Below are 24,507 nucleotides of genomic sequence, written 5' to 3' on the forward strand. Positions count from 1 at the left end.
GTGGCTGTTGCTGGCAATGTCCACATCACATGGGCAATTAAATAAAAAGGCCATTCAAACCAGAGATACTAATCTTTGATATTGTATTCATTCTTAGAATGAAAACAATAGGCAGTTTATTTGGTTCAGTACAGCCTAGCTGTAGCTGTAGAGCCTGTTTCTGTGTTGTACTTTCCTGACTTTAAAAAAAAATACGTCTGTCTGAGAGAAGTGAACCACCAGGAAAGGATGCCATGAAAAGCAATTTGAGATCCGTTTACTGCTGATGACTCTAAAAATAAAGATAGAATTCTTTCAATTTATTTTCCAAAAGCTACAAACTATTCCCTCCCATGGGTGAATCTTCAAGTTTTTCCATACGCTAACTCAGTCAGAGAATCACATACATACGTGTGTAGCATCATGGCTAACACGAGAGAGCACAGTTTTAAGGTGCTTGGAAGTAGGTAGAGAGGAGATGTCAGGGGCAAGTTTTTTTTACAAGGAGAGTGGTGACTGTGTGGAATGGGCTGCCGGTGATGGTGGTGGAGGCAGATACAATAGGGTCTTTTAAGTGGCTCCAGGATAGGTACATGGAGTTCAGAAAAATAGAGAGCTATGGGTCACCCAAGGTAATTTCTAAAGTAAGTACATGTTCAACACAGCACTGTGGGCCGAAGGGCCTGCATTGTGCTGTAGGTTTTCTATGTTTCTATGTCTGTCATTTCCAGGTAAGAGAGATGCAGTGTAAAGTACTCATTAGTGTCCTTCCCTTAACTAGACAGCTGAGAACTAGACAGATATTTCTGAAATCAATGTACTGCCAAAGTGGAAGGTACTCTACTTTTGACCGATGGGGCAAGTTATGCCTCTGTCATTTTAGCTTTCAATCCAAAATTAATTAATTCAGCCCATTGTCACACATCTACATGATATACTTCATGATGTTGAGAGTAAATTCTCATTTAAACTATTCATCTGTTTTGTTAGGAACGTAGCTGCTTCAGGGGTTCCTGATCTGAGCAGCAGGATCTCTGGAATTTTTATATTAATATTCATATTTTAAGTAACATAATTGCAGATAAGAAGCATTGCACATAACACAGATGTTGTAAGTCTACAGGATATTCTGACATAAACTTCACCATGGACAGTCCCAAGACCGACTGTGAAAGGAGGAGGGTTGAGCATGGGACTAGCAACCCCATCCTGTAAAAGTCCAGAGCTACAGAAATGCCAACAGAAACTTCAAAGACCTCATCGCTGGGAGAGGAAGAATCTTCGCCTAAAAGACGTATTAAGCCATTTGGTGAAAGCTGCAAGTCTGCAGATGCCACAGGGCCGATCAACCTTCTATCATCCAGTTGAAAGACTGGTCCAGGACAGAGGTCTCTGGTCAGTTGCTGTTGGTGGCACAGGCCCCAGTAGGGATGATGGGCTTAACATATTCTGACATAAAGAGCACTTGTACACTAGCATGGCTAGTGGAAATCTATCATTTTTCCCCATATTATATCGGTATCTCCATTACAATAGCATTGGAGAGAGATAGAAACTGACAAGTTAGAAAAGCGTTTAATTGGAGTGAGGGGAACTATGAGGTTATCAAGCAGGAAATTGGAAGCTTAAATTGGGAACAGATGTTCTCAGGGAAAAGTACGGAAGAAATGATGCAAAGGTTCAGGGGATATTTGTGTGGAGTTCTGCATAGGTACATTCCAGTGAGACAGGGAAGTTATGGTAGGGTACAGAAACCGTGGTGTACAAAGGCTGTAATAAATCTGGTCAAGAAAAAAAAAGCTTACAAAAGGTTCAGAGAGCTAGGTAATGTTAGAGATCTAGAACAGGGGTCCCCAACCTTTTTTGCACAGCGGACCGGTTTAATATTGACAATATTCTTGCGGACTGGCCGACCGGGGGTTGGGGGGGTGTTCAAGTTGGGTTAAACTCAGCTCAACATGTCTTTTACAGTTAGGGTTGCCAACTTTCTTACTCCCAAATAAGGGACAAAAGTAGCAGTCAAATACGGGACACTTGGGTTTACTCCAAGAAAGACTACCATGACCATGATGTCTGGCGCGGGCACCTCTGTGCGCATGCGCATATGTGCCGATTTTTCCCCCCACAAATCAGCTTTGGCTTAATCTTCCCGACTATACTGTACATAGATTATTTCTACTTTATATAGGCTATGTACTTATCATATCATTCCTGCTTTTACTCTATATTAGCGTTATTTTAGGTTTTATGTGTTATTTGGTATGATTTGGTAGGTTTTTTTTGGGTCTGGGAACACTCAAAAATTTTTCCCATATAAATTAATGGTAATTACTTCTTCGCTTTATGCCATTTTGGCACAAAAGGTTTCATAGGAACGCTCTACTTTAGCAGGGGAAATACGGGACAAGGGCAGTCCCGTATGGGAGAAACCAATTTTGCCCAATATACGGGATGTCCCAGCAAATACAGGACAGTTGGCAACCCTATGTTCAAACTCAACAGTGTGTGACAGGGAATGAGGAAAGGTGCAGTTGACACATATCATTTCCTTGCAGCCCGGTAGCACATGCTTTGCAGCCCGGTAACGGTCCGTGGCCCGGTGGTTGGGGACCGTTGATCTAGAAGATTATAAGGCTACCAGGAAGAAGCTTAACAAGGAAATTAGGAGAGCCAGAAGGGGCCATGAGAAGGCCTTGGCAGGCAAGTTTAAGTAAAACCCCAAGGCATTCTACAAGTACAGGTTTCCCCCGCCATCCGAAGGTACAGCGTTCCTATGAAACGGTTCGTAAGCCGAAATATCGTAAAGCGAAGACGTAGTTACCATTTATTTATATGGGAAAATTTTGTGAGCGTTCGCAGACCCAAAAATAACCTACCAAATCATGCCAAACAACACATAAAACCTAAAATAACAGTAACACATAGTAAAAGCAGAAATGATATGATAAATACACAGCCTATGTAAACTAGAAATACTTTTCCACAATCATTACTGCACTGCTTTCCGTAGTGAAAATCGCACGCAAGCGCCGTCAGCAGAAAATCTCACGCAAGCGCTCTCGGCAGAAACACGCGCAAGTGCCCTCCAGTAATCTTTAAGCTATGAAGCTGCCAAATCATACCTAATAACATGTAAAAATACACAGCCTATAAAGTAGAAATAATGTATGTACAGTGTAGTATCACTTACAGGAATCGGGAAGACAGCGCCGAGCACACAATGGTGTGTTAGACTTGTCAGAGTTTGGGTGGTGCAGTGGCCCCTACCCTCCGGGCCGCTAAGCGATATATTGCCGCAAAGAACGCAGGGGTCCAGCGGTAGCCGGGAGGTACACAGCACATCTTTAAGAAAAAAGCGAAACAAACATGCTAATTAATCAGGTGCCACCCGTAATTGTCGGCCCAGATTAGTGCCGATTTCCGATTGCATCGTCTCTGATCTGGGCCGACAATTATGTGTCGGCGGCACTTAATTAATTAGCATTTTTTCTTAAAGATGTGCTATGTGCCTCCGGGCTAGCTTTGCATTCTCCGCGATCGGTATCTGTCCGTGGCCTGGGGGTTGGGGTGGTGGAACACTGTGGTGTCATCTCATCGCCTGTTTCCATTACAGCAGGCAGCTCATCTTCTTCTATCTCTGCCCGCCTCGATGTCGAAGGTTGAGGTTCGTCATCTGCTGTGACTGATGTAGAAGGCTTGCTTGACTGCTGAGCCTCGCACATTTTTCTACCACACAGTTCTTTAATAAGGACTCAAACCATCCTGCAAATATCCCCTAAACCAACGAACCCTTTCAAAATTAAAGTCGTACTTTATCATTACTCATTTGGTTTCGATTGTTATCCTTTTTTCTTCCAATTGCATCAGCTCTTCATCTGTCAGTTCTTGGTGATGGGATGCCAAAACCTCTTCAACATCATGTTCGTCAGCTTCCACAAGCCAAACTCACGTTGTCCTTACTTCGTTCACCACGATCAAAACGCTTAATTATGTCTAGTTTTACCGTAAGTGAACACCCTTACGAGCTCTTTCAGGCTTTTCCGATACCATAGAACTCATCTTGCAAACGGCTGCTCACAGACACGTGTTAAAGCAGAGCAGTTCCGAATCCGGGGGAGAGCGGCTGCTCGGGGCGCGCTGCCTTTTATTGCGCGCTGATTTTCTCGCCCGCAGAATTTTTTTTTTGTAACAGTGAAAACACCTTCTGAAAGCGAAAACAGGGTACTAATGTAGGTCTTTCATAACAGTGAGGTTTCGTAAAGCGAACGTTCGAAAAGCGGTGGACACCTGTTATGTGAAGAGCAAGAAGATAAGACGTGAAAGAATAGGACCTATCAAGTCTGACAGTGGGAAAGCGTGTATGGAACCAGAGGAAATAGCAGAGCACCTTAATGAATACTTTACTTCAGTATTCACTATGGAAAAGGATCTTGGTAACTGTAGTGCTGACTTGCAGCAGACTGAAAAGCTTCAACATGTAGATAATAAGAAAGAGGATGTGCTGGAGCTTTTGGAAAGCATCAAGCTGGATAAGTCGCCAGGACCGGATGAGATGTACCTCAGGCTACTGTGGGAGGCAAGGGAGGAGATAGCTGAGCCTCTGGCGATGATCTTTGAATCATCAATGGGGACAGGAGAGGTTCCGGAGGATTGGAGGGTTGCAGATGTTGTTCCTTTATTCATGAAAGGGAGTAGAGGTAGCCCAGGAAATTATAGACCAGTGAGTTTTACCTCAGTGGTTGGTAAGTTGATGGAGAAGATCTTGAGAGGCACGATTTATGAACATTTGGAGAGGTATAATATGATTAGGAATAGTCAGCATGGCTTTGTCAAGGGCAGGTTGTGCCTTATGAGACTGATTTAATTTTTTGAGGATGTGACTAAACACATTGATAAAGGAAGAGCAGTAGATGTAGTGTATATGGATTTCAGCAAAGCATTTGATAAGGTACCCCATGCAAGGCTTATTGAGAAAGTAAGGAGGCATGGGATCCAAGGGGACATTGCTTTGTGGATCCAGAACTCGCTTGCCCACAGAAGGCAAAGAGTGGTTGTAGACGGGTCATATTCTGCATGGAAGTCGGTGACCAGTGGTGTGCCTCAGTGATCTGTTCTGGGACCCTTACTCTTTGTGATTTTTGTAAATGACCTGGATGAGGAAGTGAAGGGATGGGTTAGTAAGTTTGATGATGACACAAAGGTTGGAGGTGTTGCAGATAGTGTGGAGGGCTGTCAGAGGTTACAGCGGGACATTGATAGGATGCAAAACTGGGCTGAGAAGTGGCAGATGGAGTTCAACCCAGATAAGTGTGAGGTGGTTCATTTTGGTAGGTCAAATATGATGGCAGAATATAGTATTAATGGTAAGACTCCTGGCAGTGTGGACGATCAGAGGGATCTTGGATCCGAGTCCATAGGATGCTCAAAGCAGCTACGCAGGTTGACTCTGTGGTCAAGAAGGTATACGGTGTATTGGCCTTCATTAATCGTGGAATTGAATTTAGGAGCCGAGAGGTAATGTTGCAGCTATATAGGACACTGGTCAGACTTCACTTGGGATACTGTGCTGAGTCCTGGTTGCCTCACTACAGGAAGGATGTGGAAGCCATCGAAAGGGTGCAGAGGAGATTTACAAGGATGTTGCCTGGATTGGGGAGCATGCCTTATGAAAACAGGTTGAATTAACTTGGCTTTTTTTCCTTGGAGCGACGGAGGATGAGAGGTGACCTGATAGAGGTGTAGAAGATATGAGAGGCATTGATCATGTGGATAGTCAGAGGTTTTTTCCCAGGGCTGAAATGGTTGCCACAAGAGGACACAGGTTTAAGGTGCTGGGGAGTAGGTATAGAGGAGATGCCAGCAGTAAGTTTTTTACGCAGAGTGGTGCATGCGTGGAATGGGCTACCGGCAACGGTGATGGAGGTGGATACAATAGGGTCTTTTAAGAGACTTTTGGATAGGTACATGGAGCTTAGGAAAATAGAGGGCTATGGGTAAGCCTAGTAATTTCTAAGGTAGGGACATGTTCGGCACAACTTTGTGGGCTGAAGGGCCTGTATTGTGCTGTAGGTTTTCTATGTTTCTATGGTGAACAGCACATTTCAATGTCTTATAAGCTTTATATTTAATTTAGAAAGTAGACTGCAAGTACACTGCATCTGAATGAATCATTATCATGACAATTTAATACCCAGAACAAATTTGACTCACCTCCTTCTGGTCTAACTGCAGAGACGGCTTGAGCTGATCTCGAAGACTACACAGCTGCTTCTTTTCCTCTTCCTGGTTCTGTTTAATCTGGTTCAACGACAGGCACGACAGGCAGATATTTTAACTGAAACTGCATATCAGCAAATTGCTCTTCTCATCCCACACTCTTTATAAATAATTCCATGCACCTCCTCCATGAACAAAGCTTATCCTTTGGCAACACTAAATGGCTTAGACTAAGATAAGATAGCTTAATAAAACCAGGGCTTCCTTGTGTTTGTTGTGCTTTACGCCTAATCATTGTTTCAGTTCCTAGCTTGCTAGAAACTGCAAATACTGATCTCAGATCCCTTAAGCAATTTCTCCATCTTTTCAGGTAGTGCATTCCAAATGTTGTGTACATTTGGAATGCACTACCTGAAGGAGGGAGGAGAAGATGGCGACGCGACGCAGCGCGTGCGGCCATTCCAAATGAATATCGATATATATAACTGGGGGGCGTGCATCAATCCGGATTTGATGGGGACAGCCGTGAGAAAGTGCAGAGGAACATCTGGTGAATCTTCTGAAATGCCTGCTTCGCTGCCGCTGCTACTGTGCGATCCAGAGTCTCCGGAGACGAAGGCCCCAAATCCTCGGCTTTGCGTATCGCCTTTTGCCGGGGCTGGGGTCAAAACGCTCGGCAGAGATGGTGCTCGGTGCAACGGTGTCGGAGAGCTGGTCGGAGGCTCGGAGTTTTCGGACGGACTCGGAGTCGGACTGTGGTCGGGTGCTTCCAGGATGCTGCATCGGCAAGTTGGCGGCGCTGGAGGTTTACCGTCTGCGTGAGATGGGACTTTCAAGTGACTCTGAGACTTTTACTGTGCCATGGTCTGTTCTTATCAAATTATGGTATTGCTTTGCACTGTTGTAACTATATGTTATAATTATGTGGTTTTTGTTAGTTTTTAAGCCGATTTGTCATGTGTTTTCGTGATATCATTCTGGAAAAACATTTTTATCATTTCTTAATGCATGCATTACTAAATGACAATAAAAGGGGACTGCGTGTTCTTATAATCATAATCATTTCAATCATCAGAAAACTGCATCATCTGTTTACCAAGCTCAGTTTTGCTAGAATTTTACTTCCTTCCTCTGTCAAAGTTATGGATGATTTTAAACATCTCCGTGGAGTTTCCTCTTACTCTCTCACACTCAAAGGGCAATAACTCCAGTCTCATTGAAGTTAGTCATTCCAGTAATATTTTAGTAACTCTCTTATGCGCCCTTTTTCCAAGTCTTCACATTCTTCTTAATTATGGAAACAATAGGTTCACTGCTAGGAATGTAATTAGGGCAAAGCAAGATGCCATTAAGAATAATTACATGAATAACCATATAATATTATTTTGTTAATATTAATTGAGGGAGAGCTCTTCTTTTAGACTCATCTGAACAAGTGGAGCCTCAGTTAAATGACTTTTCTGATAAAATAACTATTCTGACAATTTGACAATTCCTTAGCACTGTGCTGACAAGTATCAGATTGGATTATGTGCTCAAGATATGCTTATACATTTTGCCCTACTTAAACTGAAAGCACAGTTGCGTCAAATATCACAAATAAAGCTGTAAAAAGATAGATGTGGGTATACCAAACATTGAGCACATGCTTGGGACTAACCAAGTTAATGATTCTGGCTATCAAAATTTTTCATCTCAAGAGGGCAATTTGTAAGTTATGTATAGTTCTTACGGATATATTACATTCATCAACATTATGCGTAGTGTCATATGACATGGGTGACGCTGTCTTATCCATGACCATGATAGTCCTTGCCAAGTTTTTCTACAGAAGTGGTTTGCCATTGACTTCTGGGCAGTGTCTTTACAAGACGGGTCACCCTAGCCATTATCAATACACTTCAGAGATTGCCTGCCTGGCGTCAATGGTTGCATAACCAGGGCTTGTGATATGCATCAGCTTCTCCAAAGACCATCCACTATTTACTCCCATGGCTTCATGTGACCCGGGATCAGGGGGCGAAGCAGGTGCTACACCTTGCCCAAGAGTGATCTGCAGGCTAGTGGAGGGAAGGAGCGCTTTACACCTCCTTTGGTGGAGACGTCACCTGCCACCCAATATTACAATAACCATAGAAATATATGGCACAGAAGCTATTCAGTCCATCGTATTCATGCCATTCAAAAAAAAACTATTTTGGATAAACTCAATTTTCCAAATCTTGGGCCAAGTTATTGTACATTAAGGCATATCAAATGTTCATAGAAGGGACAGGTATGACAGCAAATAGAAGAAAGATAAAATAAAAACAGGGTTGCAGTACTAGAGGATTTCATTTTCCCAAACACTACTGAGGGTGCCTTAATGTAAATAACTCATCAGTGGCAGAATTTTTGAGACCGGCCAAGAAGGGAAGGAGCAGCACCTGACTTTACCTTGAGGAATGTAGCCAGTCAAGTGACAGTGTGTCAGTGGGAGAGCATTTTGGAGATTGTGACCCTAATGAATGAATTAATGAGGTATTTAATAAATACTTTGCTTTAGTATTCACTGTGGAAAATGATCTTGGCAACTGTATGAATGACTTACAGCAAAATGAAAAGCTTGAGCATATAGACGTTAAGGAAGAGGATGTGCTGGAGCTTTTCGAAAGCTTCAATTTGGATAAGTCACCAGGACCAGACGAGATGTACCTCAGGCTACTGTGGGAGGCGAGGGAGGAGATTGCCGAGCCTCTGGTGATGATCTTTGCATCATCAATGGGGACGGGAGAGGTTCCGGAGGATTGGAGGGTTGCGGATGTTGTTCCCTTATTCAAGAAAGGGAGTAGAGATAGCCCGGGAAATTATAGACCAGTGAGTCTTACTTCAGTGGTTGGTAAGTTGATGGAGAAGATCCTGAGAGGCAGGATTTATGAACATTTGGAGAGGCATAATATGATTCGGAATAGTCAGCATGGCTTTGTCAAAGGCAGGTTGTGCCTTACAAGTCTGATTGAATTATTTGAGGATGTGACTAAACAGATTGATGAAGGTAGAGCAGTAGATGTAAGGAGGCATGGGATGCAAGGAGACATTACTTTGTGGATCCAGAACTGGCTTGCCCACAGAAGGCAAAGAGTGGTTGTAGATGGGTCATATTCTGCATGGAGGTCGCTGACTAGTGGTGTGCCTCAGGGATCTGTTCCGGGACCCCTATTCTTTGTGATTTTTATAAATGACCTGGATGAGGAAGTGGAGGAATGGGTTAGTAAATTTGCTGATGACACAAAGGTTGGGGGTGTTGTGGATAGTGTGGAGGGCTGTCAGAGGTTACAGTGGGACATTGATAGGATGTAAAACTGGGCTGAGAAGTGGCAGATGGAGTTCAACCCAGATAAATATGAGGCGGTTCATTTTGGTAGGTCAAATATGATGGCAGAATATAGTATTAATGGTAAGCCTCTTGGCAGTGTGGAGGATCAGAGGGATCTTGGGGTCTGAGTCCATACGACACTCAAAGCTGCTTCACAGGTTGACTCTGTGGTTAAGAAGGCATATGGTGCATTGACCTTCATCAATCGTGGGATTGAGTTTAAGAGCCGAGAGGTAATGTTGCAGTTATATAGGACCCTGGTCAGCAACCACTTGGAGTACTGTGCTTAGTTCTGGTTGCCTCACCAGAAGGAAGGATGTGGAAACCATAGAAAGGGCACAGAGGAGATTTACAAGGATGTTGCCTGGATTGGGGAGCGTGTCTTATGAGAATAGGTTGAGAGAACTTGGCCTTTTCTCTTTTGAGCGACAGAGGATGAGAGGTGACCTGATAGTGGTGTATAAGATGATGAGAGGCATTGATCATGTGGATAGTCAGAGGCTTTTCCCCAGGGCTGAAATTGCTTGCACGAGAGGGCACAGTTTTAAGGTGTTTGGAAGTAGATATAGAGGAGATGTCAGGGGTAAGTATTTTTACGTCGAGAGTGGTGAGGGTGCAGAATGGGCTACAGGCGACCGTGGTGGAGGCGAATACGATAGGGTCTTTTAAGAGACTCCTGGATAGGTATATGCAGCTTAAAAAAATAGAGGGCTATGGGTAACCCTAGGTAATTTCTAAGGTCAGGACATGTTCGGCACAGCTTTGTGGGCCAAAGGGCCTTTATTGTGCTGTAGGTTTTCTATATTTTCTATGTTTCTAATTCTTTATATTTCAAAGTCGTTTGGAAAAACAATGGGGAAAGTCATTAAAATAAGACAGGACTTAGCAAAAGATAAAACTAGAACACCTATCTGAAGGCAAGTCTACGTTAGCACAATGGGGAACATGCAAAGATGTAATACCAAGAATTCAGGGCCAACATGTTCCCATCAAGGTAAAGGCCAGGGATAACAAGCACCGGGAACTCAGTATGTCCAGCGGCATCCAGGAATATGTAAAGAGGTCGAGAGAACTGGAAGGTGTAGAGAAGTGCTTAAAAAGGAAATTAGTAAGAACAAGTGGAATTACAAAATATCTCTGATGGACAGGATTCAGGTAAATGGTAAAGGAAAAAGAAAACAGAAAAAACAGAGAGAATAGAGCACAAGAGTGGCAATGTGTGCATAATGCAGATGGCACAACGATCAGTCAACTTGTTTGTAGCGTGGAGGGTAGTCTTTAAGACCTTAAAACATAGGATCAGAATTAGGCCATTCAGACCATCGAGTCTGCTCCGCCATTCCATTATCACTGATCCCAGATCCTATTCAACCCCCATACACTTGCTCACAATATCCTTTGATGCCCTGACTGATCAAAAAACTATCAACTTCTGCCTTAAATATACCAACAGACTTGGCCTCCACCGTAGTCTGTGACAGAGCATTCCATAGATTCACTACTCTCTGACTAAAAAAAAAAAATCCTCTACCTCTGTTCTAAAAGATCACCCTGAGGCTGTGCCCTCTAGTTCTTGATACCCCCACCATAGGAAACTTCGACCCTATCTAGTCCTTTCAACATTCAGTAGGTTTCAATGAGATACCCCCACATTCTTCTAAATTCCAGTGAGTATGGGCTCAAAGCTGCCAAACGTTTCTCAAATGTTAACCCCTTCATTCCCAGATCATCGCTGTGAACCTCCTCTGGACTCTCTCCAATGAGATATGGGGCCCAAAACTGTTGACAATACTCCAAGTGTGGCCTGACCAGTGTCTTATAAATCCTCAGCATTACCTCATTGCTTTTATATTCTGTTCCCCTTGAAATAAATGCCCACATAGAATTTGCCTTCTTTACCACAGATTCAACCTGTAAATTAACCTTCTGGGAGTCTTGCTCGAGGACTCCTAAATCCCTCTGCCTACAAAGTGGTATCAATCTGCCGGTGGAATGGGCTAAGAAATGGCAGATGGAATTTGTCACAGAATCACAGAAATGTACAGCGTCTTCTGGCCCATCCAAACATGGTGCCTAAATCTGTTAATCCTATGTGCCCTCATGATGCCTATATTCCTCTATTGCACTCTAATTGAAGTACCTATCCGAATGCCAGATAAAGGAGAGATATGGGAGTACTGTTAAGGCTAGGACATACACTACTAATGGTAGGGTCCAGAGAAACCTTGGTGCACAAGTCCGAGATCCTTGAAGATGACTGTGTAGGCTGAAAACATGGTTAAGAAGGCATATGGGAAACTGGCCTTCATTACCAGGGAGATGATGCTCCAACTTGATAGATCATTGGCTAGACCTCAACTGGAGACTGCATGCAGTCTCTATCCCCATACTGTAGGAAAGAAATGATCATGCTGGAGAGGTTGGAAGGAGATTTACCAGGATGTTGCTTGGGATGGAGCATTTCAGTTATGAGGAAAAACTTGAGAGATAAGTTTTCCTTTCCTTGGAGTGGAAGAAGAGGACAGATGAATGAGATAGTATCGAACAAGGAAACACTGCTGCCTATTGTTCTCTGTGTCTGCCCTTAATGTGGCCCATGGGACCCATGAAAAATGAGTCCACAGCCTGTATCCACAGTTTGACTCCACCGTCTGGAGAGTGAACATTCTGGGACCATTTTGGCTATTTTTGTAGTACTTGCCATGTGCACAAGGTAAGAATACAGCTCTTAAAGATAGAACGCTGATTTTGTCAGCTTTTTCAACATAGATCCTGATGGTAAGTTCTATTTACAACAACAGTTATATGATTTGGGAACTTCAAACCAAAGTGTTTATTCTAACTCCCTTCACAAGAACCTGTACTATATATCAAAGCAACATATGAAAAATACTGGAAAAACGTAGCAGGTCAGATAGCACCTACAGAAAGAAATAAACAATTGACATTACGACCCAAGCCCTTTCTTCAGAACTGAAATGGAAGGGGGAAGATGGCAGAATAAAAAGGTGAGGGGAGGGCAAGCAAGATAGCTAGAAGATGATGGATGAAGCCAGGTAGGTGAAATAGTTCAGGAGCTGGAGAAGATAGAATCTGATAGGAGAGGAGAGTAGACCATTGGAGAAAGAGAAGAAGGATGAGACCCAGGGGAAAGTAATTGGCAGGCGAGAAAAGTAAAAGATGAATGGGGAATGGGGGAAGGGGTGGTGGGAGGGGATTTGTTTATTGGAAGGAGAAATCGATATTCATGCCATCAGGTTGGAGGGTACCCAGATGGGATACAAGGTATTGCTCCTCCACCCTGAGGATGGCTGCATCTTGGCAGAGGAGGCCACGGATGGACACATTGGAATGGGAAGCGAAATTAAAGTGTTTGGCCTATATACAGTGCCTATAAAATGTATTCAACCCCCCCCCCCTTGGAAGTTTTCACATTTTATTGTTCTACAAAACTGAATCACAGTAGACTTAATTTGGTTATTTTGACACTGATCAACAGGAAAAGACTCTTTCATGTCAAAGTAAAAACAGATCTCTGCAAAATGATCTAAATTAATTACAAATATAAAACACAAAATAATTGATTGTATAAGTATTCATCCCCTTCAAGTCAGTATTTAGTAGATGCACTTTTGGCAGCAATTACAGCCATGAGTCTGTGTGAATAGGTCTCCATCAGCTTTGCACATTTGGACACTGCAATCTTTCCTCATTTTTGTTTAGAAAACTGCTCAGATTGCATGGGGATTTTGAGTGAACAACCCTGTTCAAATCCAGCTACAAATACTCAATTGAATCGAGGTTTAGACTCTGACTTGGCCACTCCAGGACATTAACTTTGTTGTTTTAAGCCATTCCAGGGTAGCTTTGGCTTTATGCTTGGAGTCATTGTCTTGCTGGAAAACAAATCTTCTCCCAAGTCACAGTTCTCTTGCAGACTGCATCAGTTTCCTTCAGGATTTCCCTGTATTTTGCTCCATTCGTTTTACCCTCTACCTTAACAAGCCTTCCACTGCATCCCCACAGCATGATACAGCCACAGCCAACACCATGCTTCACAGTAGGGACGGTGTGTTTTTGATTATGTGTAGTGTCTGGCGTACACCAAACATAGCACTTAGTCTGATGACCAAAAAGCTCAATTTTGGTTTCATCAGACCAGCGAAACTTCTTCCAGCTGACTTCAGAGTCTCCCATGTGCCTTCTGGAAAACTCTAGCTGAGATTTCATATGAGGTTTTACAAAAGTGGCTTTCTCTTTGTCACTCTTCCATAAGACTGTGACTGGTGAAGCACTCGGGGGACAGTTGTTGTATACGCAGTCTCTCTCATCTCAGCCACTGAAGCTTCTAGCTCCTCCAGATTTGTCATAGGTCTTTTGGTGGCCTCCCATTACTAGTCTCCTCTTGCACGGTCACTTAGTTTTTGAGGACGGCCTGGTCTAGGCAGATTTACAGCTGTACCATATTCTTTCCATTTCTGTAGTCCAAGGGATATTCAGCGACTTGGAAATTTTCTTGTATCCATCTCTTGACTTGTGCTTTTCCATAACCATTTTGCAGAGATGCTTTGTTTAGTTTTTGACAGAGTACTGACTTATCAGCCAGTTGGACCTTCCAGATACAGGTGTATTTTTACTACAATCAATTCAAACACCTTGACTGCACCCAGGTCTCCAAAAACAGATCTTTATTTAACTAATTGGCTGACCTCTAAAACCAATTGGCTGTACTGGTGATGATTTGCTGTGTCATATTAAAGGAGGTGAATACTTATGCAATCAATTATTTTGTTTTTTTATATCTGTAATTTATTTAGATTACTTGGTAGAGACCAGTTTTCACTTTGACACAATAAGAGTCTTTTTCTGTTGATCAGTGTCAAAAAATCCAAATTAAATCCATTGCAATTCAATGTTGTAAAACAATAAAGAATGTAAACTTCCAAGGGGATGGGGGGGGGTTCATAAAACTTCATAAAAGATGGTTGTATTTTTCCTGATTTCGCTTAGCATACTGTTCTGTCCATTCCATGGAAGCCAAAAATAACATCTTTAATTAAACAGGATCAATTTAAAGGTAGAATATCTTGCAAAAAATAAAAGCTGGCTGACCACATTATAAGGGCTCAGAAAAATTTGTGTTGTACTTACATTCTGTAAATCTGCGGCAATCAATTCAATGTAATGCCTGATCTTTTCAGCTGTTTTCAAGCCTTCTTGAAAGAAACTGCAATGAATTATAGTAAAATTCCATCATTATTTTTGCAGTTTAGACCCAGCTCATTAAGCTTTCCAATATTACATACATCTGTTCAATTTCCAACAGCAGCAGACTTCCAGGGTAGAATTCTGTCTTCAGATGCACACGCTGAACATATGACTACAACCAGGAGAAAATCTGCAGATGCTGGAAATCCAAACAACACATACAAAATGTTGGAGGAACTCTGTCTCTTCTAGATTGTTAGAGCCGTTGAGGTCAGCAACAGGGATCACGGTCCTCCAGCATTTTGTGTGCGCTGATATGATTACAACTACACAGGAAGTCAATAAAACTAAATTTTCAAAGTGTGTTCAATATGAACAGACCACTGAACATGTTTAGCACACGACTGGGGACATGTTACTACTTTATTATGTTTATAGTTAATAGTTTATATTTTATCAATTAGCTTCATTATGTCCATATGCCTATTTTAAACTTACCTGGTATGTTTCAGCATATTTAATAGATAACGTAGACATAATAATATCATCAATGTACATGACACTAGTCAATTACCTAACAATAATAATTGGAACACAGTCCCATAATTAATAACTATACATTTATATTTTATACTAAACCAAGGAACATCTCATACTAAATCATGAATGATCTAAAGTGTGTCACTGGAACATAGTTTATGTTTTCTAAATCCTGACCAGTCATTTTAATGTATAAAAATGTTTAACACCAATAGCTCTGAGAACAGTTCAAACCATCTGTACTATGCCTTAATCTGAGGCTTTTATGCTACCATGACAGTGGCTGTGTTATCTGTAATGCAGATTAACTTGAGGAGGGATTAAAGCCTGATTTATACTTCTGTGTCAACTTGACGCCGTAAGTACTGCTTCACCGCAACCCCTACGCAGAGCCGAGGCGGATCCCTACGCCAGAGCCTGACACGCACCTCTCCCAAAATGTAACTGCATGTCGCAGCAACGCAGACCGCAACGACTGTGATTGGTCCGCTTGGTAGCATTGCATTTCCTCTTACACTGCAATAGCTTCCCACTGGCCGACTGAAGGGCAGGGAAGGAACTCTGGCTGCAATGCTTTCCATAAAGCTTTACAGACCTCCAAAATTATGGAGGACACATTTCGCTTTTATGAAAAATGATGCTCGCTTTAAACTTGTTTACCCCAAGAAAGACTACCTTGACCATGAAGCCTTGCGCGGGCAGGGGTGTGTGCATGCGCAACGTGCCCGAATTGCAGAGCAACACAGACACACCAACACACAAGCATAAATGCTCACAACGCTCATTGGTCACTTGCGTAGGTTACGGCATCGAGTTGACGCAGAAGTATAAATCAGGCTTTAACCATCACTGTCTATTGCTGTTAGTGCTCTCTGCAAATTTCAACCCCACCACCCCCCCGTACCCCAATTCCACTACTTTACTTCAACCAGAGGTTGCTCTGGACACAGTAACTAAATAGCATTATTCAATTTCTCAGTCCACACAGAGATGAGGTACATTTTGAAATCCTCCGATGGTCGTGGTCGACTATGGATGTTGTGTTCTAACTGAATATATGATACACAAGCCAGTGTAGTACGATATGGAGAGCAAGGTGCTGTTTATACAGCAGGATTCCCCTCTCCATGCAGTTGATAATCCAAAGGAACGGCAGAGATCAATACAGTTTGGCACCAGTGGCATTGCAGGAATTGTTGAATTCTACATAGGACTGCCTTAGGAACTCCATCTCCAGATTTTTCCTTGGAGTTTAATCCCAAAGCCTTCCCCATGAATGAGTATAACCCGCAGGGCAGAGGAGGTTTGAGATCAGAGCTTTCCTTCTCCTAGATGAGCTGCCAACCACAGCTGACGAGCCCCATCTGGCTGAAGATGAGATACAAATGCCTGCATAATTGTGTCGGCTTTCACTTTAACAATTAAAGGGAGGAAACCTCAATAACAATTTCTGAAAGAAATGTAATTTTTAGTGACCTATGATTTTGGGGTGGCATGGTAGTGTAATGTAATGTCATTATAGTGCCAGCAACCCAGGTTCAATTTCTGTTGCTCTCCTTTATGAAGTTTGCATATCCTCCCCCTGATCATGTGGGTTTTCTCTGGGTGCCTCAGTTTCCTATCACGTTACAAAGGCTTACGGGTTTAGTAGATTAAATGGTTACATAGATATAATTGGCTGACATAGAGTCATTGGGCCGGAAGGGCTTGTTAGTACACTGCATCTCTAAATTTTAAAAAATGGCAATGAGACTAAGTACACTGCTTACATAGCACAAGAGAAACGTTGAAATTTGGTTTCGAGGAATATTGATGGAGCTGAACAATCCCAACCCCAGTATTAATGCGACAGTCTGCTCGCTTTCAACAGTAAAATTTAATGGATACTCTAATATCAGCAGCATTCATAGTAGCAAGAAAGTGTCAATGGAATAGACAATGAAACATAGATTTCTCCGTCTTACATGCCTTTCAGCAGCCTCCAGCTGCAGATTAGTATGTATAATACTCTGGCACAGATTCAGGTTGACAATATTATAGACCCAGCTCTCAATCACTCATATCTAATGAGATTCCGCTTTGGCAGCAGGCCTTTGAGCATTCTGCCTCGCAGACATTACTTGGGAGAGTAAGGTGAAGTGTTAACCAGGCAAGTCACAGACTAATCAATATTGTATTTTAACCCGTTGAAATCATTTAACTATAAAACATTTAATTAAAATTTCTGAGAGTACCAACAGGTATTTCTAGCTTTCAGATGATACAAAAATGGTCTATTATTCCATTTGATTAGGGTCAGCACTCTTGGCTGGGCTGGCAAACCTAAATGATCTCATATTACACTGTTAATGGTAGATCAATGTTGCCTCCAGCATGAAGAACACAGAACAGTAAAACACAGGACTGTTGTGAGCTGTGCTGTGCTGTTCTACGTCCTAAGTGTAAAAGAACACTTCTCGTGAGCTTAAGGCCTATAGTGCATGATATTGTGCTGAACTACTTCAGCTAATGAAATCAAGTACAGGCGACCCAGGTTCAATTCCCACTGCTGTCTGTAAGAAGTTTGTACATTCTCTCCATGACCGCGTGGGCTTCCTCAAGGTGCTCTGGTTTCCTCCCACAGTCCAAAGACGTACTGGTTGGTGAGTTAGTCGCTCATTATAAATTGTCCTGTGATTAGGCTAGGATTAACTTGAAGGGTAGTTAGGTGGTGTGGCTCGAAGGTCCAGAAGACCTTTTCTGCACTCTATGTCAATAAATAAATAAATAAAGCAATAAATAACCCCTTCTAGCTCTTATCCAAGTCTTTGACCAAGAGGTAACTTTGCAATGTCATATAGCTTTACCAGAACCACTACAGCTGACACAAGAGTTATCTGATTACTCTCCGAAATGATTATAGGTTTGCTTGTGTAGTAGTATACCATTTATTTTAAATGGGAAGAGAAAATGTGACATTCAACTTGTATGTAAACTTTCACATCAATGAACGTTATCAGCCTTATTTGAATAATTTAAATCATTTCGCATCTCCTAAGTTACCTCACCTACTTCTTATCGAACAATTTTGAATCATTTGCTTTGTTGGCAGTGACATTTATTTAACTCCACCAAATCAGACAGAATCAGAAACAGGTTTATTATCACCAACATGTGTCCTGAAATTTGTTAACTTAGCAGCAGCAGTTCAATGCAACACATGATAATATAGAAAGACAAAAAAAAGGAAATCAATTAGAGTTTTTATTTATTTATATATATATATATATATATATATATATATTTTAAAAAGGGTTTCTTCTTTCATATTACTTGCTAAGGCTAATAATGAAATGGCTTCTCTGTAATGTTAACTGATGAGGTAATGTTCTCTGTAGCAGCATGTTTGGGTTATAATTAGTGATAACGGGACTTGTATTCATTTGCTAACCAATTGGGATAGATATTATTTTCTGTCTGTGTGAAAGCTGTTGGTTTGCATGGGCTTGAGGGAGAAGGCATGAAGAGGATGAAGAGAAGAGACATGGCTTGAGGAGACGGTTGCTGGACCCGCTGGGCCTGGGCTTGGGGCGGGAGCCCAGGGGTTGACGACAAGCAAAGGAGGATCAGCGAAAGGAAATCCATGAGCTCCAACGTCGTGCACTGGACATGTCGATGAGATTATTGGCACCTTTTATTTGTTTTTCTTTTCTTTTGTTTCTCTACTAACCCCATACTTAAATATAAAATCTTAATCGTTTAATCGCACATTGTGGACTGAGTGTTATTTCGAGGTACTGATGTTACACAGGGGACACAACCCGCTGCATCCACCCAAATGAGAGTGCTAAAGTTTGGTCGGGGAGGAAGCGCCACCCCCGAAATCATGCCACTGGGCAAAGCGAGTCTTACAATGTGGGGGCTCATCCGGGATATGGATTTTCATAGGGTGCTGTGTGTTTATCCCGTTTAAATCAGTGCTGGTGTGCCTCTGTGGGACTGCGGTTAGACATGTGTGCCTCTGTGGGATTGGGGTTAGTAACAGGCTGAGTGGAGTGGATATTCGTACCAGGGATGAATTGTTAATTCGATTTTTGAGTATGGTTAAAGCTGATGGCGAGTTTGAGATCGTAGCACAAATAGTTGATAAAATGGGGGGCTCAGACCTTGCTTTAGCATGGGCTAGCGCTGACAGCACGCAGGTGGGATTGCCAGTGTCTACTGGTGCCCCAGGCGAGGCGGGGCCAGGGGCTGTCCATACTGTCAGGAGGGAGGAAGAAGAGTGTGTGGAGTTGGAATGTTTAATCAGCCCTCGTCCCCCAGTGGAGAGTGAGAATTCTGGGGTAGTGTCCGCCTTTGTTTCTCTGGTGAATAGATGTTCCCATTATGGCCGACTCGGCTTTTCCTTTGGAATAATGCCCACCCCTGAAGGGGTGGAGGCATACGAGGTGTGGGCGGAACAGATCCCTCATTTGTTAGATGAATGGCAGTGCTGGGTTGAGGGAAAACAACAGGGATTGGTTGTAAGTTTGAGTAGGTGGGCTGCTGATGGTGTTAGAACTGTAAGGTTCAATTACCCCGTAGTGACAGCTGCCAGTTATCTGAAAGTGTGGGAAAATGCATTTGATTCGACTGGAAGTAACATACAGCACCTGGGGGGCTTTCCATACTTGTGTCAGGACATTGGGGGAAAGCTTTCAGTGTATCTTCTCTGGCTGGGGGGGGCTGCAGCTAAATTGCTTGCAGTGCCAGGGGGATCATTTAAGGGGATCAGCCCCTCCCTCAGTTGTTCAGCTGATCAGAGAGGTGTCGGGAAACTTAATGGAGTCCCAATGGGGGAACGGCTTGGGGTCTCTGGGGGAACACATTCCCAGCAATGTACCAAGGAACTCCAGGGAGGAAAAGACCCTATTTCTGAGGGCTTAGTGGGACTATGCTTCAGTGTGTTATTACGGATGGAGGGAAGCTATGCTAAGGCTATCCTCGACACCGGGGCGCAGGTCAAGTTGTTGTACAGTTCGTTTTACAACCGGTATTTGAAGCATTTACCCTTGAAACCACCCTGGGCACTGGAAATTCGGAATATCAGTGCTGGGAATTATCCAGAGGATGATTATTGGTCAGTGAAACTGGAGTTCTCGGAGGCCAAGGTGGGGGTGTCTGAAGTTCGTGAATCATTAGTGCTGATGTGTCCAGACAATGTTGAGATGAGCAGCATTTCGATTCTTGAGGGGACCAACACCCCGCTGGTGAGGAGGTGCATGGGGGCCTGCCAGGAGGAGGCGGGTGAGAGCTGTTTGGGGGCACTGTCTGTGCACCCAGTATTTCGAGCCGCTTGTGAGGACGTACGTAGCAGCTTTGGGTCGGTACCAGATTTGAACAAGAGCCGATGGTGGTTCGGCCCAGGGTGAGACCCTCTTAGTGAATGCTCTGACGAAACACGGGGGGCGGGGGAATTGACCGCTGAAGACACCTCAGTGAGAGAGAGGTTGCGGCGACGGGCCCTGTAGACCTGGAGGACGCAGGCAGCGTGTGTGTGGGTTATAGGACCCTGAACAGACACACAGTCCCTGACTAGTATGCAGTCCCAAGGGTTGAAATCACATTGGTCTGTCTGAGTGGTGCAAAGTGGTTTAATGTGTGGGATCTGAGGAGTGGATGTTGCCAGATCCCGATGAATGAGGCTGACAAGGAGAAGACGGCCGTTATAAGTCCCCTGGGAGTCTTCCAGTCCGAAAAGATGCCCCAGGGCATATCTGGAGCCCTTGCAACTTGCCAGCGGGGCATGAGGAAGACGGTGGGGGATGTGGAATTGTTTGGAGTTTTGGTGTATTTGGATGATCTCCTAGTATTTGGATCTGCCTCAGAAGAACACGAAGCTAGGCTGTTGCAGGAGCGGCTGAGAACTAAAGAGTTAAAGCTTTCTCTGGACACGTGCCAGGTCTGGCGAAGGTTGCAGCTCGTGAGTGACTGTCTCTACGGGATCAAGTTTGAAGTGGAGACAGAAAGACAGAATTCCCAGCAGAGAATGGAGAAAGTGATCCAGAACCAGTTGGAAGACTTGCAAGTTGGGGAAGACAAAGACAGCTGTCTGACTAAGGCCAACAGAAAACCGAGGGCCCAGAGAGGGGGGTTTAACTATACTTCCGAGGAGGTGAAGCAATTGCGGACAGATCTTGGAAGAGGGAAGCGAAGCTTGAAGGGAACCTGAAGATGACCATCGACAGTTTAAATGAAGTAGAAAAACTGAAAGTTGACCTGGAAGAAGTCATTAGGCAAAAAAAGCTGGAGATAAGTTCAGTGACCACTAAACTGGAGGCCGAACATTCTTTAACTGCTGCTTTTCAGGTTGGGGTGGAAGAAGCTGGTGGCGTAACTGCGTCCCCGATTGAGATGGCCAAGAGGCGCGAGTCAGAACTGCTGAGACTGTGGCAAGAGTTGGAGGACTCCAAGAAGAAGCCGTCGTCTCGATTACTGGAGGCTGAAGACGCTGCAGAAGCAGTCCATGCCAAGTGCTCCAGTGTGGAGAGAACCAACCAGCAGCTACAAATCGAGGAAAAGGGGAAGAATACGGATTTGACGGATGATGAGATGGAGGTGTGGTACATGCTGCCTTTCGCTAACTTCCCCTTGTTGGATGAAGAGACTCATGGCCCTTCTCCCACTGAGTCAGGTTGGGGGGGGGGGCGGCTAGCTGTGGGCAACCTGGGTTACTGCAGGACCCTGAAGTAGAGACAGGGGTGCCTGCACACAGGACAGGAGGCTCTGAGTTGCAGTGGGCACATGAGTGAAAGATTAAGAGAGGATTTGGCAAGCAGACCCGAGGTATCCTCAGTAGTGTAGGAAACTCCCAGACAGGTTGGACTATGTAGCGCCTGGGGAACAGGGCATAAGGTCTACTGTTTGGGCAGCAATATCACTGTTTGTACCTGGATTGGGTTTTTGTGTCTGCAGGAAAGGTTGGCCAGTTATGTAGAAGTCATGAGGACATGACTAAATTTGGTGGGGATAGTGTAAGGGTTTCTTCTTTCATGTTATTTGCTAAGGCTAGTAATGAAATGGCTTCTCTGTAATGTTAACTGATGAGGTAATGTTCTCTGTAGTAGCATGTTTGGGTTATAATTAGTGATACGGGACTTGTATTCATTTGCTAACCAATTGGGATAGATATTATTCTTTCTCTCTGTGTGAAAGCTGTTAGTTTACGCAGGCTTGGGGGAGAAGGCGCGAAGAGGATGAAGAGAGGAGACGTAGCTTGAGGAGACAGTTGCTGGACCCACTGGGCCTGGGCTCGGAGCAGGAACCCAGGGGTCGACAACGAGCGGAGGAGGATCAGCGAAAGGGAATCTGTGAGCTCCAACGTTTGTGCACTGGACGTGTTGATGAGATTATTGACGCCTTTTATTTGTTTTCCTTTTCTTTTGTTTCTCTACTAACCCCATACTTAAATATAAAATCTTAATCGTTTAACCGCACATTGTGGACTGAATATTATTTCGGGGTACTGGTGTTACACAGGGGACACAACACGCAGCATCCACCCAAGCAAGAGTGCTAAAGTTTGGTCAGAGATCATGCCACTAGGCAAAGCGAGTCTTACATATATATGTACCTTAAATAGAAAAAATAGTGCAAAAACAGTAAAATATATTTAAAAAGGTGGGTAGTATTCATGAGTTCAATGTCCATTTAGGAATCATTTGGCAGAGGGGAAGAAAGTGTTCCTCCTGTTCTGTACCTCCTTCCTGAGGGTAACAATGAGAAGAAGGCATGCCCTGGGTGATGGGGGTCTTTTATAATGGACGTCGCCTTTCTGAAGTACCACTCCTTGAAAATGTCTTGGGTACTACGGAGGCTAGTACCCAAGATGGAGCTGACTAATTTTACAACTTTCTGCAGCTTGTTTTGGTCCTGTGCAGTAGCACCCCTCCCCACCCCAAATACCAGACAGTGATGCACTCTGTCAGAATGCTCTCCATAGTACATCTATAGGTTTTCAAGTGTTTAGTTGAAAAATCTCTTCCAACTCCTAATGAAATATAGCCGCTGTCTTGCCTTCTTTATAGCTGTATCGACATGTTGGGACCAGGTTGACACCCCGAAACTTGAAATTGCTCACCCTCTTCAGTTCTGATCCCTCAATGAGGACATTGAGTGCAAGGTTGTTGCTGTGACACCACTCAACTAGCTGGCATGTCTCACTCTTGTATACCCTCTCATCTCCATCTGAGATTCTACTATCAATGGTTGTATCATCAACAAATTTATAGATGATATTCGAGCTATGCCCACAATGATGGGTATAGAGAGAGTAGAGCAGTGGGCTACGCACACACCCGAGGATCGACAATGTTGATCATCAGCGAGGAGGAGAGATTATCGTCAATCTGCAGATTCATAGAATCATAGAAATCTACATTACATTACAGGCCCTTCATCCCACAATGTTGTGCCAACCATGTAACCTGCTCTAGAAACTGCCTAGAATTACCCTACCACATAGCCCTCTATGTTTTTTTAAGTTCCATGTACCTATCTAAGAGTCTCTTAAAAGACCCTATTGTATCCGCCTCTACTTCTGTCACTGGCAGCACATTCCACACACCCACCACTCTCTGTGAAAAAGCTTACCTCTGACATTCCCCTTGTACCTACTTCCAAGCACCTAAAAATTATGCCCCCTTGTGTTAGCCATTTCAGCACTGGGAAAAAGCCTCTGGCTATCCACATGATCAATGCTTCTCATCATCTTATACACAATTTACATATTAGATTATGGTCTTCCAGTTAGGAAGTCGTGGATCCAATTGCCAAGGGAGCTACAGAGGCCCAGGCTCTGTAACTTATCGATCAGGATTGCAGGAATGATGGCATTAAACGCAGAGCCATAGTCAATGAACAGCATCCTGACACTGGCTTTTGTATTGTCCAGGTAGTCTGACAGGGAGGTAGGATATTATGTCAGCATGAATTTTCCTATTGCAAGGTTTGCCGCATTGTGCCTCAATTCTCAGCCCCGAAGAAGCAGCCGTGAACTCTACCAAACCTACAAAATGCTGTTCAATTATTTTATTTATTTTATTTAGAGATACAGCATGGTGACAGGCTCTCCTGGCCCAAAGAGTCTGCATTGGCCAATTACACCCATGTGACCAATTAACCTACTAACCTGCATGTCTTTGGACTGTGGGAGGAAACCCACATGGTCATGGATACAATGTAAAAGTTCC

At 43.5% G+C, this 24,507-nt stretch overlaps 1 protein-coding gene across 2 annotated transcripts in view; it reads right to left on the reverse strand.

Moving 5' to 3' along the window:
- The window catches only part of unm_sa1614 (un-named sa1614), a 188,060-nt gene that overhangs the window by 76,677 nt on the left and 86,876 nt on the right, over window positions 1–24,507 (reverse strand). For both annotated transcript variants that reach the window (XM_063041044.1, XM_063041043.1), the window contains 2 exons: window positions 14,702–14,777; window positions 6,190–6,276 (listed from right to left, as the gene is read on the reverse strand). In XM_063041044.1, the coding sequence (XP_062897114.1) occupies window positions 6,190–6,276; window positions 14,702–14,777 (163 nt within the window). The remainder of the gene's footprint in view (window positions 1–6,189; window positions 6,277–14,701; window positions 14,778–24,507) is intronic.

The sequence above is a fragment of the Mobula hypostoma genome, chromosome 2 (genome assembly GCF_963921235.1).
Source record: "Mobula hypostoma chromosome 2, sMobHyp1.1, whole genome shotgun sequence".
NCBI classification, from domain to species: Eukaryota; Metazoa; Chordata; class Chondrichthyes; order Myliobatiformes; family Myliobatidae; genus Mobula; species Mobula hypostoma.